The 16,685-nt window shown below is 42.7% G+C and overlaps 1 protein-coding gene across 1 annotated transcript in view; it reads right to left on the minus strand.

Annotated features, from left to right (window-relative positions):
- Window positions 1-16,271, minus strand: part of LOC124711653 (protein suppressor of forked) — a 154,608-nt gene extending 138,337 nt beyond the window's left edge. The window contains exons 1-2 of the mRNA XM_047241840.1: window positions 16,104-16,271; window positions 15,670-15,861 (exon numbers count right to left, since the gene is read on the minus strand). Of these exons, the coding sequence (XP_047097796.1) occupies window positions 15,670-15,861; window positions 16,104-16,139 (228 nt within the window). The 5' untranslated portion in view covers window positions 16,140-16,271. The remainder of the gene's footprint in view (window positions 1-15,669; window positions 15,862-16,103) is intronic.
- Window positions 16,272-16,685: the final 414 nt, after the last annotated feature.

Genomic DNA, 16,685 nt, shown 5'->3' on the forward strand with positions numbered 1-16,685 from the left:
ACTGCTCCATGGGTGACATTACCACAAGTGACTTCTCCCTTACAACCTAAGGTGGTGTGTACAAAGCACTGGCATTTGAAACAGCACACAGAGTTAGGGACATTAGGCGATACACTGAGGCGAAGGAAATCTGCCTTAATGTGCTCTAGAAGTTTCGTGCTGCTGAAAGTGAGGATAAACGAGTCTGATTTGACAAGATTACCATCCACCCATCACATGATGTTTTGCCCATCAACTATTCTTTCTTGGGCCTACTCCACTTTCAGTATTTCTTCAGAAATGTCCCCTAGATCCCTGCATGTCACAACACTTTAAAAAAAGAAAATTGAGTAGAAGACATGGCAGCTGTTGAAATGCAGGTGGTTAGTGGGTTTAATGTGGACAGAGATCTGGATGGAGTCATCAGAATGGTGGAGGTCAACATCAAGGTAAGTGGCACATTGGTTTGAGGAGGACCGGGTAGAAAAGGCGTTCACGTTGTGAAGAAATGAGAACAGGGTGTCTTGGCCCCGAGTCCAGATGATGAAGGTATCACCAACGAATCAGAACCAGACTGGGGTTGAGATAGTTGGGAGGCTAGAACGGTTTCCTCTAGATGGCCCATAAACTGATTGACAGGGGTGGTTCCAATGCAGTTGCCCATGGCTGTGCTGCATATTTGTTTGTATATCTTCCCTTCAAAGGAAAAGTGTGGGTCAGGATATAGTTGGAAAGGTGTGTAAGGAATGTGGTAGTGGGTCTGGAGCCTGAATGACATTATAAGTAGTGTTCTATCGTGGCAAGGACACAGGCAAGGGGAATGCTGATGTATACAGAGTAGCATCTACAGTGATGAGCAAGAATACAGTAAGTAAAGAGGTGGGTTGGTTGGTTGTTTGTTGGGGTCAAAGGGACCAAACTGCAAGTTCATCAGTCCTTTCATCCTATACGTATCAAACCTGGGGTGATGGTCAAAATAAGGATACAAATGGCAAATCCTGAGAAGCCCAGTTGTAAGCAAGATACAATAAGACATAGATAAAATCAAGGAGAAGTAGGAGGGGAGTGAGAGGGGATAAGGTGGGAAAGCCATTCTGCCCAGAATGCAGTGAGAGGTCTCCCAGAGCAAAGTACAGGGTGTTTCAAAAATGACCGGTATATTTGAAACGGCAATAAAAACTAAACGAGCAGCGATAGAAATACACCGTTTGTTGCAATATGCTTGGGACAACAGTACATTTTCAGGCAGACAAACTTTCGAAATTACAGTAGTTACAATTTTCAACAACAGATGGCGCTGCGGTCTGGGAAACTCTATAGTACGATATTTTCCACATATCCACCATGCGTAGCAATAATATGGCGTAGTCTCTGAATGAAATTACCCGAAACCTTTGACAACGTGTTTGGCGGAATGGCTTCACATGCAGATGAGATGTACTGCTTCAGCTGTTCAATTGTTTCTGGATTCTGGCGGTACACCTGGTCTTTCAAGTGTCCCCACAGAAAGAAGTCACAGGGGTTCATGTCTGGCGAATAGGGAGGCCAATCCACGCCGCCTCCTGTATGTTTCGGATAGCCCAAAGCAATCACACGATCATCGAAATATTCATTCAGGAAATTAAAGACGTCGGCCGTGCGATGTGGCCGGGCACCATCTTGCATAAACCACGAGATGTTCGCAGTGTCGTCTAAGGCAGTTTGTACCGCCACAAATTCACGAAGAATGTCCAGATAGCGTGATGCAGTAATCGTTTCGGATCTGAAAAATGGGCCAATGATTCCTTTGGAAGAAATGGCGGCCCAGACCAGTACTTTTTGAGGATGCAGGGACGATGGGACTGCAACATGGGGCTTTTCGGTTCCCCATATGCGCCAGTTCTGTTTATTGACGAAGCTGTCCAGGTAAAAATAAGCTTCGTCAGTAAACCAAATGCTGCCCACATGCATATCGCCGTCATCAATCCCGTGCACTATATCGTTAGCGAATGTCTCTCGTGCAGCAATGGTAGCGGCGCTGAGGGGTTGCCGCGTTTGAATTTTGTATGGATAGAGGTGTAAACTCTGGCGCATGAGACGATACGTGGACGTTGGCGTCATTTGGACCGTAGCTCCAACACGGCGAACGGAAACCCGAGGCCGCTGTTGGATCACCTGCTGCACTAGCTGCGCGTTGCCCTCTGTGGTTGCCGTACGCGGTCGCCCTACCTTTCCAACACGTTCATCCATCACGTTCCCAGTCCGTTGAAATTTTTCAAACAGATCCTTTATTGTATCGCTTTTCGGTCCTTTGGTTACATTAAACCTCCATTGAAAACTTCGTCTTGTTGCAACAACGCTGTGTTCTAGGCGGTGGAATTCCAACACCAGAAAAATCCTCTGTTCTAAGGAATAAACCATGTTGTCTACAGCACACTTGCACGTTGTGAACAGCACACGCTTACAGCAGAAAGACGACGTACAGAATGGCGCACCCACAGACTGCGTTGTCTTCTATATCTTTCACATCACTTGCAGCGCCATCTGTTGTTGAAAATTGTAACTACTGTAATTTCGAAAGTTTGTCCGCCTGAAAATGTACTGTTGTCCCAAGCATATTGCAACAAACGGTGTATTTCTATCGCTGCTCGTTTAGTTTTTATTGCCGTTTCAAATATACCGGTCATTTTTGAAACACCCTGTATGTGGTGGGAGGTGCATCCTCTGCATCCCACCAGCACCATCTCACCATGCATTACCCCAGGAAACAAGCAACACAGACAAGATGATGAAAGTTTAAAAAGATAAAACATTAAAAACAGCAGACATAAAAGATCAAGGAGAATAAAAGAGTGGGAAGGGTAGGAGCCAGGTCAGATTGCCAAGCATGGGCCGCTATGGGACCCCTAGGTCTGAGCAGGCAAAGGGTGCCCCTCCAAACCGTCAGGCGGTCACTGAGGTCATAAGTGCCCCACCTTGCAGACATGAGTTGAAACCATCTTTGTAGGTGAAATGTAAAACCTGGTCAGCCGCTTCGGCATCATCCGCTAGCACCAGAAGTATCTTATTACGAAGTTCAGGATACAGCCAGAAAGCAGCCAAATTGGACAGTCTAGTAGGTTGTGGGCAATTGCCAGACAGGTGCCACATCAGTAACGTGGGTCCTCAAATCTGAGAAATCAACTGTGGCTAGCCAAGGGTGGCCAATGCATTGCTAACAAAGGACAGTGTACTACCTGTGAGAAATGAGAAGGGAAGACTGCCACATGGTAGTTTCCAAGATCGACATCCTGGTAGCCAATTTTCCCAAGTCGTCAGCATGTTCATTTCTTGATATTCCACCATGTCCAAGGGTCGAAAGATGAGTGGCTGTCCAGCTTTATGGAAGTCCAAAAGAAGATTCTGGATAGTCATGACTAATAGGTGACAAGGGTATCATTGGTTTATAGCCTGAAGGTTATTCATGGAGTCGCTGCAAATTGGAAACATCCTTCTGGTCCAAGAACGAGCACAGCTAAGGGCTCGTTTGATGATCAATTCAGTAGTGAAGACACTGCATCTATTTCGCAAGGACCATAGTTAACTGCACCTTGCATGTGTGTATGCAAAACCAGTTTGTCCATCGACCATTGAGCTGCCAGTGTGTGCCACTTATGAGCCTGGAAATGCATCGAGGACAGCCAGCAACATCGGGGGGTCAACTGAAACTTTCAGCTGAAAAGATAAATTGAGACAATGGGGGCATATGCAACTGCTCTCTGACAAGAGGGGACAGTGGAGGAGGTTCAAATCCAGAGCAGAGACACTGTAGTGACCCCAGTTCTTGGTCTCTGCTGTGGGAAGTGGACCTCCCTACTATGATAAAGGACATGATAGTTTGAATGCTTAAGGGAACTGCAGAACACGTATAGCACAATTGAGTAGTTGCTGTTAGTGCCTGATCTGTAGTGCAGGGACCCCAGTCTACCTCAGTAGGCTGTTCACAGGACTAGTTCGAAAGGCTCCTGTTGCAAGTCGGAACCCATAGTGGTGTATTGGGTGCAATGATCACAATGCTAAGGGTGACTCCCATAATCAATACAGGACAGGATCACGGCCTTGTAAAGCTGCAGAAGAGTACTGCAGTCAGCACTCCAGCTGGTATTACTGAGGCAGCAAAGTGCATTAAGAAGTAGCCAGCACCTCTGATTAAGTTGACAGAGCCGGGAAAGCCAAGTCAACCAAGCATCAATGACCAGTCCCATAAAAGTGATAAGTCTCCACCATATTGAGTGACTGGTCATTGAGGTAAAGTTCTGGTTGTGGGTGAACAGCACAACTGTGACAGAAGTGCATGATTCAAGTCTCAGTGGCAGGAAACTGAAAGCCGTGGCTGAATGCCCAGGACTGTGCCTTTCGAATGGCACCCTGCACTCGGCAACAGCCACACTAGAGGAGTAACAGTAAAATCAAAAACCATTATCTTACAAGGAGGGTGATACTTAATATAGAGCCCTGCAGGGCCCCATTCTCTTGTATATGGGGGATAATGTGAGAAGCACCAACTCTACTGCAAAAGTACGGTAAAACAAAAACTTGAAGGGGGCCTCAGAGACCCTATTCATTTAAGGTAGCAAGGATGTGGTGTCACCATGTGATATCATAAGCCTTTTGTAGGTCGAAGAAGACAACAACAGGGTATTGACATCATTCAAAAGGTGTCTGGAAAACAGACCGCAGACAAACCAAATTATCAACAGTGGAACACCCTTGGTGAAAACTGCCCTGGGACAGAGCAGAAGGTCCGAAGACTGAAGGAGCCACCACAGTCGCTGGCTCAACTTGCGTTCAAGACTAACTGGGCAATAGCTGTCCATATCTAGGGGTGTTTGACTTATAGGTGATTGAACATTTGATTGTGGATGTCATCTGGTCCTGGGACTGTATCACGGCACAGGGCTAGGGCACTGAATAAATTGCACTCACCGAATGGAGTATTATACAGCTCCAGGTGATGTGTTGTGAAAGGTAAGTGCAGTCAATCCACAGTTTGCGGACATGAAAGGCAGGCTGATTTTTCTCAGATGCAAAGACTCTAGCACAATCAGGGTGCATACGTGGACAAGGAAAAAAAAAATCCCGGATTTTTCCCAGATTTCCTGGTTAAAAATACACTTTCTCCCGGGTGGCAGTATATTTTCCCTTATGAATCCTTTGAATGAATGGTTATGGTTATGGTTTTATACACAGGTGAACAACTTCCCGGCACTTTAGGAAATGAAACTCACGGAGAAAGACACCTTTTGGAAATATCTTCGATGTGCAGCAACATGTACGCTGCGTATTTTCGTATTACGAAAGTATACATTGGAATTCCACCAAACACCGCATGATACTTTCCGAATAATTGAAATCGAGATTTCGGTGTGCTTTTGTAAGCCGTTTGTAGCTCATGTCAAGTGATCTCGCCAGCCGATATTCAGGGCATAGGATACGTGATGTCGTCAGCCAACAGCAACATCACTTGTTAAGTAGCACGAACACACAAGCAGGGAAAGTTAATAATTTAAATTAATATACATAGTGTTGCTACAAGAAAATCAAAGCTGCAAGAGAAGCTAAGCTCTCGCATATACTGTTGATCTTTTTGCGCGTGTTACACTAAGATATATCACACAAATGTGCCAGTAAAATTTTTAATAATGTCATAAATGTCCGATCTTCAGGGTTCGAAATACTTCTAAATGGCTCGTCGTCAAAGAGTTGATTTTTAAATGAGAGTCAAACGTTCTGTGATTTAATAATTTCATGGTACATTCTTGCACATAGTCCAACTTACGTAAAAGGATATTTACTTTGAAAGTAACGCTTTTCAAACCACTATTCGCAATATTTTCCTACGACCTGTTAGAAATAGGTTCGGTTCAGCAGTTGCCAGAGGGCGCAGATACCAGGTGACACCACACTTGGGTAGCTATCATGACGTAGGAAGCCCATATGTATGTTCGTGTAAAATATTAAAAGGTCATGTATTTCACGAAAGAAACAAGACATCGGAGGATACTCCAAGAGCATCTGAATTTCGTGAAGCATACTAAAATGTGCACATTTAAAGTGCATACTTAAACTGCACATTCGTATGTCCAGAATCCCAATGAAGTAGACCTCGACCTGATATTAAGCTTTTCAGTGTGGTTTTCGGGATGTAAATTTTCTTGGAGCACCAGTACTGTATATCATGTTTGGTTCTTTATTATGACATAATGCCATACGTGGTAGAAAATGAAATGTGCACCTGACATGCAGCGAAAAGTTTAAACTAGCCAGTACTGTGGAATTATACATTTCGTTTCAAGTACATTGACTGCCTCAGCGGAAAAGGTTAACAGAAGTCAAATTTCTTTAGCAAACAGACAAAAATAACTTCATTGTTTCACAAGGCGATTAATGCTTGACTGTCAGAAAGGTGGAAATAAAATGAAATCTGAAAATAATGACATCATTCAGCCTTCCGTAATTATGTGAATGTGTTTTAATTCACTTGATAGCTCCAGGCCACAGATATCCGTTTTGTTTCCATTTGACGTGAGAGTAAACGAAGGGAAACAGCAAAATCACTAATGTAAACACGGGTCACATGGAGACTACCCACTATAACTCAGACTGCTCTAGGCATCAGCCACGGCTCTTTGACATTTGCGAACCGGGTCAATACTAAAAAAAAAAAAAAAATCGAACTTTCAAAATATGTTCATCTTGTAGCGCACATCTTTCTGAAAAGTATGAAACGTAAAACATATGTATTCGAGGAAACTTAATACATCATTTGGTCTTAAGTGTACCAAAGTGCAGTGCCACGACTCTTCATAAAGCATTTTTCTACCGCACATTCAGGACAGTGGAAGTTTAAATGTCCTCTGGTGCCTCTCCTGCTCCCAGTCGGCCGGTTTTACAGCCTGCCCCTCTTAAAAAAATATCTCGCAATTAATAGCAGATGGGATTATTTGTAATCGAGAGAACAAGAACTCTTCAGAAAATCTTAACTGTTTATTGCCTATTAGTTAATAACTTCTACAGCTTTACATGGCGTGCCTTCCTTTCTGCGAAAGAATCTATTGCCTCAAAGTTCATCAAACGTATTGCTACATGAAAAGTCGAAATGTCATTGTCAAATACTGATAAAGCTTTTAATACAAATAATACCCAAGACTGGTGTGGTTTCTTGATCTGATTACATCTATTTTGTCACTGTCTGCTAGATACAACAAAATAGGCCTTTCTAATATGGCAGCAATTTTGTAACACACCAAATAAACAAGACAGTTTTGGCACAAATGGCCATTTTTATAGCACGACAAAATATAATTCAGGAAGTACCAATATCAAATGCCTATTAGGCCTACTACAAGCAAAAAGCTTTATTTTAGGAAATAGTTTCACATTTCGTTAGTACACACCAGCTTCTCAAGCATGAAATGGAAAAGTAGTATTACAAATTTTTTTTTATAAATTTGGAATCGTCTCATTCTTCCATAATTTTGTGATGTCCCCATTTCTTCTCCTTCCTCGTTCTAACAAACAATCTAGTCATCACCAATCCTGTAGCTATTTCTGCCAATGTCAATTTGTTCGCCGATTAACTTCACTAACCCTGCCAGAATGACAGGTTTAGTTATCCCGCAATTATTTTCCGGTTAGGCGTTATTACGTGTTCGAGAAAATGTTTTCCACATTACTTCCAGAATAGAACTTACGCGGCTGCTAGCCGGGGACTGTACTACTGGTCCTTACAAAGTGTAGCAAATCTGGCCAAAAGTTTTCTGTCAAAATTTCATTTTCTTGGATACACCGAGAACATAATACGTATTCTTTCTCACCTGTTATTCCTGTCAGATGTTTATTTCCATTCTGGTAGTCTGAATCTATGGATTTCACTAGTTATTATAACAATGCTGATCGTTCGCAAACCCAATCAACTTAAAATGTTTTCAAAAATGTTCAAAACCAACAGGGAAGCATTTCAAAATCATATGAATAATTGATAGACAAACGTGCACTGGATGCTAGGCGCTTTGTGAAACAAGTTTTTTTCCCTCAAGAATATGAATTTGGTGCCCCCTTTTCCCAGTAGCATCTAGCTGCTTGCTGCGACTGCTTGCACAGCCAACAGCCACATTCCTGTAGCCAGAAGCAGGAGAATCTACTACTCAAACATGACTCAACTGCGCCCACGTGTAACTGCTAAAACAAATCGAATGCAACGCTTGCATGAGCACTACGTTTCGTTGTTGTATATGGCGCATTTCCTTTCCAATTTAAGTTATTTTGGCTTTTTTCTATCGTTCATGTTTTATTGTTGAAGTATTATTTTGCAGCGGGATACAGAAATATCCTTTGTTAGTGTATCGGTTCTTATCAGTCAAAATTACAAAAATTTAACTGAAAACTGAAACAATTAAAAATTCCCAGAATTCTAAAAATATCCCGCGTTTTTCCCGGTTTTCTCCTGGATGAAAAAATTCCCAGGTTTTTCCTGGATCTCCTAGGTCATATACACCCTGACAATGCAGAGCAAAATGTTCAGCTACAGTATCTGGATCAGTGAAAACAGAACTGTTCAAAGAAATACCAAAGACACCTGTTGAGGACTGGTATCCATAGAAGCTTCTTATTTTTGCCGAAACCTGTGAAGGCAGCCATGTTTAAAATCTTGACCTGTGAAGGATGCGTACATGGTTCAATGGTTGAAATGTATTGTTCGCAGCATTCTTGCTTCCTTGTTTTATTAAGTGGGGGACCAGGCACAGAGCCAGTTGAAGGCAATGAGATGCTCGATTGATGGATGTTGCCTATGGTGCTGGAAAGCCTGCCTACAATCCCTAATGGCCTGGACGATTTTCGAGGTCCCTGAGGTACTACCTTCCGACAGGAGTCCATCTAGGTAAGCACCCAGGGCAATGACACTGAGGGAGAGACAGGAAGATTGGGAAACGGTCACTACCACACAGCTCATTGTGGATCCTCCAGTGGATGGATGTGAGAAGACCAGAGCTGCAAATAGAAAGATCAATGGCCGAGTAAGTGCCACAATGAAGTGTGTAGAGGTACCCAGTATTAAAGAGACAGGGGTCAAGATCTGCCAGTAAACTTTCGATGTCTTTACTGTGGCCAATTACAAATACGTTCTGAGGCACTCCACCATCAGGAGGGATTAAGCATTGTTGTTGTCTTCAGTCCTGAGACTGGTTTGATGCAGCTCTCCATGCTACTCTGTCCTGTGCAAGCTTCTTCATCTCCCAGTACTTACTGCAACCTATATCCTTCTGAATCTGCTTAGTGTATTCATCTCTTGGTCTCCCTCTACGCTGCCCTCCAAGGCTAAATTTGTGATCCCTTGACGCCTCAGAACATGTCCTACCAACCGGTCCCTCCTCCTTGTCAAGTTGTGCCATAAACTCCTCTCCTCCCCAATTCTATTCAATACCTCCTCAATAGTTATGTGATCTACCCACCTAATCTTCAGCATTCTTCTGTAGCACCACATTTCGAAAGCTTCTATTCTCTTCTTGTCCAAACTATTTATCGTCCACGTTTCACTTCCATACATGGCTACACTCCATACAAATACTTTCAGAAACGACTTCCTGACACTTAAATCTATACTCCATGTTAAATTTCTCTTCTTCAGAAATGCTTTCCTTGCGATTGCCAGTCTACATTTTATATCCTCTCCACTTCGACCATCATCAGTTGTTTTGCTCCCCAAATAGCAAAGCTCCTTTACTGCTTTAAGTGTCATTTCCTAATCTAATTCATTCAGCATCATACGACTTAATTCGACTACATTCCATTATCCTCATTTTGCTTTTGTTGATGTTCATCTTATATCCTCCTTTCAAGACACTGTCCATTCCGTTCAACTGCTCTTCCAAGTCCTTTGCTGTCTCTGACAGAATTACAATGTCATCGGCAAACCTCAAATTTTTTATTTCTTCTCCATGGATTTTAATACCTACTCTGCATTTTTCTTTTGTTTCCTTTACTGCTTGCTCAATATACAGATTGAATAACATCGGGGAGAGGCTACAACCCTGTCTCACTCCCTTCCCAACCACTGCTTCCCTTTGATGTCCCTCGACTCTTAACTGCCATCTGGTTTCTGTACAAATTGTAAATAGCCTTTCGCTCCCTGTATTTTACCCCTGCCACCTTCAGAATTTGAAAGAGGGTATTCCAGTCAACATTGTCAAAAGCTTTCTCTAAGTCACAGATGGTAAAATCCTGAAATGCCCTTCCCTGAACAGCCACAGCCTTCAAAGTTTTATCAAGAGTCACACGTTACTGTATGCAGAGTTCAGAACATATGTACAAACTCCACTTGACATCATAACTGCCACAATTCTTAAAATATCCCAGTAGCCAAGAAGGGCAATGCAGAAAGCAGGGGAGGAGCTTTTTTTAAAGAGAGGCCATAGATCAGACACGTGGTGGTAAAAAAGCACTTCAATTCCACTTAATTGTGCAGTCTGCACATTGTTCGGGAGTGAAGGGACCAAGCAGGCAGATTGTCACAGGATCACCTGCTGCCACGGGTTGAGACACATTGTGTGGTGTGATCTGGATCAGTGGGGGGTAATCTGGGATCACTGCTGTGACCACAGAAGCAGAGCATGTGGGATTCGTTGGTTTGAGAGCCACCTGAATTTCCTTCATCTTCGAAGACATCTGTCTGTCTTTTGTATCTTTAGGGGGTTTGGATGACTGGGAGAGCTTCCCTGAATTAGTTTCAGGGATTTAAGATCATGAAGCCCTACAACCAGCAGCCTGCGGCTCCTTCAGCCACTGGCTGGTATCCAGATGCAGGGTGGCAGAAACATTGGAGCGGAGTGTCCCAAGGGACACATTCCTGGTGTGAGATTCCAGACGAAGTTCATGTATCTCCAGATGGGAGACGGGGATTAGTGTCCACAATAGTGGGGAGCCATTATTCTCAAAGTGGGTGAGGGGGAACCAGCAGGAAGATATCCCCAACTATCAAGAGGGGGCATGCATGGCTGAGCAGCCCTGAGGGTTCGCTGTATGATGCGTAATGGAGGAGAGTACCTTTGGCAGAGGGGGCGAAATCGTGGGTGTTACATATGACATTGTGACGAGTGCAGGACGTAGACACTTTTTCTTGATCTCTCTTGGTACATCAGTCTGCGCAGAGTTTTATATTCATGCATTTCTTATTGTCTTTGAAAGACCGTGCAGTCTGGTGAGCAGGGTGCTCTCCACAGTCGACGGGGACAAGGAGGAGTACAGGGAGTGTTTGCATGCTACGGCCACCCGCAATGCCTACAGACTGGACTTGTGTTGCAATGCAAAGACGTGACTGGGGTGGGAAGGGGGGTTGAAGGGGTAGGGGACATTCAGTTTCACGTCACATTGGTATACCTCCACCTTGTCCTTTTTAGGCAATGAATCGCTTTCAAAGGCCAAGATAAAGGTCCTGGTAGCAACCTATGGACATGACGAACAAAATGTACACCCTGTTGCTCCAAGTTGGTGCTAGCTCATCATCAGACTGCAAGAGGAACTCACAATGGAAAATGATGCCTTGAACTATGTTTAGACTATTATGGGGAGTGAGTCACCAGAATGTTACCCAGCTTGTCACAAGAAAGCAACATCCATGACTGGGCAGGGAATACAGTTTTAATAAAAACTGATCTACTCTTGATTTTGGAGATGGTGGCTACTCCCCAACCCTGTCCTCTATAGTCTCTACAAAGAATAAAGGCTCTGTGTTCAAAAAGGAATCCCAACTGTCCTTGTAAGAACCAGGTATTGGGATGAATATTTCTCTGCTTATCATATAGCCCCATGTTCCTCCCACGGCTTATCAGGGAAGGAACATTTTGGGGTTATAGCTATCTGCATTGAAAGAGTTCTTCCCTTCTGAAGAGACCACTGGGGCCATGTGACCACCAGTGGGAGAAAGTTTCTTCCATTTCATATGCAAGTCATCTGCCATAGTGTCACCCATTTCAAATGGGGACTCTTCCCTTGGGCTCCACTCAGCCACAGCAAAGGCTACCTGGCCAGTGATCCATTGCTTGAAGTCCCTGTGCTCCAGTCATAATGGGCACATACTCCCTGGTATGCATGGTGAGGTGTCAGCTCAGGTACCAACAGTGTGATCCCCGTGTGGTCACAGACCTACTACTGTGCAGGTACTTGACTACCTTCTCGCAACAGGATGGTTACCGTGATAAATTTTGGGCATGCTACCTTATTGTAAAGGAAGGGTGATAAGATGGAAAGCACAAAGGTAGAACAGGCACCACACTGGGGTGACATTCCCTGCACTATTTACACTTCTGAAAAATTTGGAAAAGTAGTGGCAAGTCAAACCCAATGACGGGGACCACGCACTTACTAATGAAAAGGTATAGAATGCACCAGAAGTGAAACATAAAACCAGGACCCTAAAACATGTACCATGTTCAAACGGGGCCTACCCCAGGAAGACCATCGAACAGAAATGCAGATGGGGAAAGGGATAGTGGAAGCACAGGCTTGCAGCACAGAAATGTGAGTAGTGCTGTGAAGGCTGGCAGCATGTGGTACCAAGACACGTACAGAGGAGATGGTGGAGACAGTGAAGAAGTGTTTAGTATCCTTGATGTGAGAGGTTGGGTTTCAGGCAATTGCTTCAAAGTGTTTGTCAACAGCAGAAATTCGTTTGGTGGGAATAAAATAGCCGACTACACTGGGGCATCAAGGATTGTTGGGTTTGTGGATTTTGGGGAGCATGTAGAGATGGGTGTGTGGGGTGTCATTGGGGTGATAAAGATGGGCTCAGGCGGAGGTTCTCTGAAAGACCCGTGGATTTCTGTACGGATTGGAGGTTACTTTGGACATCTGGGATGGGATCACTGCAGCACATCTCATAAGTGAATGAGGAGACAGCTGATAGAGGCTTGTGCCAGGTAGTCACTGCAGCTCCTCACAACAGTGGTGAAGTCTGTCTTCATGGAGGGTGACAGTAGGGATAAGGAGAGTAGATCTTTGACAAGTCCAACAAGGTTAAGCTTGTGTGTGGCCTGAACGCGAGGCCTCTGGACAGTTGGTGGAAAGTTTAACAATAGCGATTTCTGTTTGTTTAGTTTCTGGATTTTGTGAAAGGTTGGGGAGTTTTGGAGGATGAGGTAAATTGAAAAGGTCAGCTATGCAGGGTCTGAGTGCTATGAAAAGTTATCAAAGAGTTCACTGTTGGTAGGATAGATGTTAATGGATAAAGTAGCTGAAAGAGTCTTGTAGCATGAGGTCGAGGTCTAGGTTAGGTTGGAAGATGACTGTGTGAATTCCAAAGCCAACGAATGTGGAATGAGTAATTATTGTCGCAGCACATATTTTACACATACAGGATTTCAACAAGTGGAGTATGTACACTATTTTGATTTTATCATCATGGGTCAAACTATACAGCTATTATCAGTGATTTCAATTTCTCCATATCTGGTTGGAATCAGTAAAAAGGAAGGTGGTATAGGTAATCTATGAAGCTCTAATCTGGAACAAGTCTGTAGTCAAAAATATGAACTGGTTTCATTTAGTGGGCAGTCCATTAAATTTCCATACAACAAATTGGCTGATTGGAGGGGACCAAACAGAGAGGTCATCAGTCCCATTAGATTACGGAAGGATGGCGAAGGAAGTCTGCCGTGGTCTTTCAAAGGAACCATCCCAGCATTTACATGAAACGATTTAGGGAAATCACAGAAAACCTAAATCAGGACGGCCGGATGCAGGTCTGAACCACCGTCCTCCCGAATGTGAGTCCAGTGTGCTAAAATAAAACAAGCTCTCAACCAAATGACACCTGTATTTCAAAACATATGTATTTCTTGCATTGTTTAGATGATCTTCAACTCACTTTCTGCATTTACCTCATTAACGTTAGTATAGAGTATGAGTTATAATGAAATAGATGGGGCCTCTTATTAATTTCAGATGAAACACAAAAGCTTTGTAGCTTCATATGAATGTGTGCCATGGTCTGATGTACATGGTAGGTTGGAAAGTGATGGTCTTGACATGAGTTTGCAAAGGCAACAAATGATAATACTTAAAATTATAACTGAAACCTTGATTGTGGTGACAAACTGATATGTAACAAAGTTTATATCAAAGCCAGGTAGATAGGTGACAGTTAAATTTACAATGAGCAGAGGAAGCAGTGTGAGGAAGTTGAAAATACAAATTAATAGAATTTTAAGTACTAAGGATTACTACAGACTGCCCAGCAACTCAATAAATTTCTTATTTCTCTAACTTATGTCAATTCACCTCTCAATTTTCTCCCAACAATACAATATGCTCGCACTTGCACATTTTGAGGTGGTCATGTACTCCATCATACACATGTACAGTCCCATTCAAACTCTTTACTTGGTTGACTGAACCCACCGATACTGGATGCCATCTCTGATTCTTTACTATTACACGACGCGTGCAAACAGAGAGAGAACTAAACACTGACAATTATTTTGCTGCCATTTTTAAGGAATAGAGGTTATGGGGCCTATAGAGACCGATGCATACTTTGGCCCAGAGTCACCTTAGGTTGAAAACAGACTGATCCCTGAGATGGTAAAGACAACAAATATGTAATGCAAATAATTACAAGGTAAAAGTCATGTATTGGACTCCCCTCGCATTTTTCAATATGGCACGGATGTAACCATTAGGCTTCGCTACTTGGCAATTTGTTACCACTACCAGATTTTCTGCTTTCACATTCATTGGCTTAAAGGAAAAAAGTCACATACCAACCTAATCTAGACCTTTGGCCATACTACAAATCAGTCTGCCACAAACATTCCAGGGTGTGTCCAACACCACATTTTAACAAATTTTAATACTGTACTTGTTACGGGAAATATTTCACAAATAATTCATGTGTGCCATTGTCATGATATCAGTCAAATCACACAGTGTCAGATTCATTTCCATTACATCCTCTCATACCATCCACAAATACTCAAGAAAATGACAAATCCCCATAAACAATGGACTTTGAAGTTACCAATGACAGGAGGAAAAAACCTATTGTCCAAGGTCTACCAAAGAAGTTCTAAGGAATCTAGTGCTCAAAAAACATTACCAAGCATTAGACAAGCATAAGAAGACAGCCAATAAGAGGTAAAATGGATACAGAGAAGACATTAAATCATAAATAGGCACTGCTTACTTCTGTGTCTTACAATACTATTCTACAGCAAGTCATAATGATCTCAGTCAAAACACCACATTTACAAATTACAATAGGTGCAGATAAGTATAGTGAAACTCAAATAATTATTTAGTGCATTTCATGGGTGCATTATAACTTATCAGAAAAATAATTGTCCCTGCAGCATAGCTTCATTTACAAATATTCTTTTAGTCAAGGCTCAATTTTTACAAATCTATTCAAAACACAAATAGAAGGTGAAAGTTAACTGTAGCAGAAAAAAAAAAAAAAAAATGCTGTACAAAGTAGATCCAGTGTTACCACGTAAAAATTTATAGCCCTTAGGTCACCATGTCACGGGCGCTCATTAATGTCACTTTTAGAGCAAACAATTTTGTGCTAAAAGGCAAAACAAAGCACAAGTCATTTATAGTAATGCAATACGACTCTTAAATAAAGTTAAGAACGGGGATGGTCAATATTTCCACTGACTACCCCATTATTATTCGTACCTCTTGTTCTATATAAATCTTCCAGTATCTTCCAGCACTGGGAAACGTCGTGACTAGTTTCTCAAACAGAGGACGCATTTCTCCAATCCACTTGGTCTGAGCTTCGCGGATAAGGAGACTCCATGCCTCTAGGTCGAACGGATTTTCTTCGATCTGCTTCTGCGCCTTTTGCAGTTTCTCGTTTCCCCATTCCTACAACAGAAAAAACACAGTTAACGTGGCGTGGTGAATACCATAACGCGCGGGAGAAGGACGGAGAAGTCTCTGCGTGTATTACCCCATAACAAACCGAGTTCAAGCACAACACCTGCTACAAACTATTCCGTCACCTTAACAGAACCCTAGAATTCGCAGTTCGTTCGTCTAAATTTCAGATATATAAAACATGCAGCCTAAAAACATGCTGAATTTTCCAGCGGTGCACAAATACTCACCAACTCTAGTTTTCCTTCTGATACGTTGTGATTCATGGTGAATGCCTACAAAGAAAATAATTATAAACCACTTAATTTCTCACGGAAGAAATGTAGCCCCACTCCCTAACAACTACCGTAACCGTATCAACGCAACCAACACACATAGCTTCCCTCCCCCACTTCCACGACCAAGTGCACCAAAGTTTGACAAAGGAAAGATATCAAACTTAAAGGCGTGTGTTTGCTAGCAAGTAACTTCTGAAAGTACTTGCTGAGGTTTTTCATTTGTTGAGGTGCTTACATTATAACAAAAACATGCACAATTTCTCGTCTGTGAGTCACTTCGTCACGATGATTTCATGAACTTGCTGCAAGAACTGGAGGAAGTGTTTCCACTACAGAAATACCGTGGGATAGGCAACCAGAAGTTTACAAATGAGAATGTAGGCGTACAAGTCTAAGTGTTCAAGAAACATTGCTGAAAAAAAAGGACTCCACTCAGATTAAAAACTTTCTGAGAACGCCGTATTCAAGTTCTGAACTTCTCTTGTCAACTGCATAGTCAAATATACGTAAACAAAGGACAAATATGCAGCCATC

Source organism: Schistocerca piceifrons, chromosome 8 (genome assembly GCF_021461385.2).
Source record: "Schistocerca piceifrons isolate TAMUIC-IGC-003096 chromosome 8, iqSchPice1.1, whole genome shotgun sequence".
NCBI lineage: Eukaryota > Metazoa > Arthropoda > Insecta > Orthoptera > Acrididae > Schistocerca > Schistocerca piceifrons.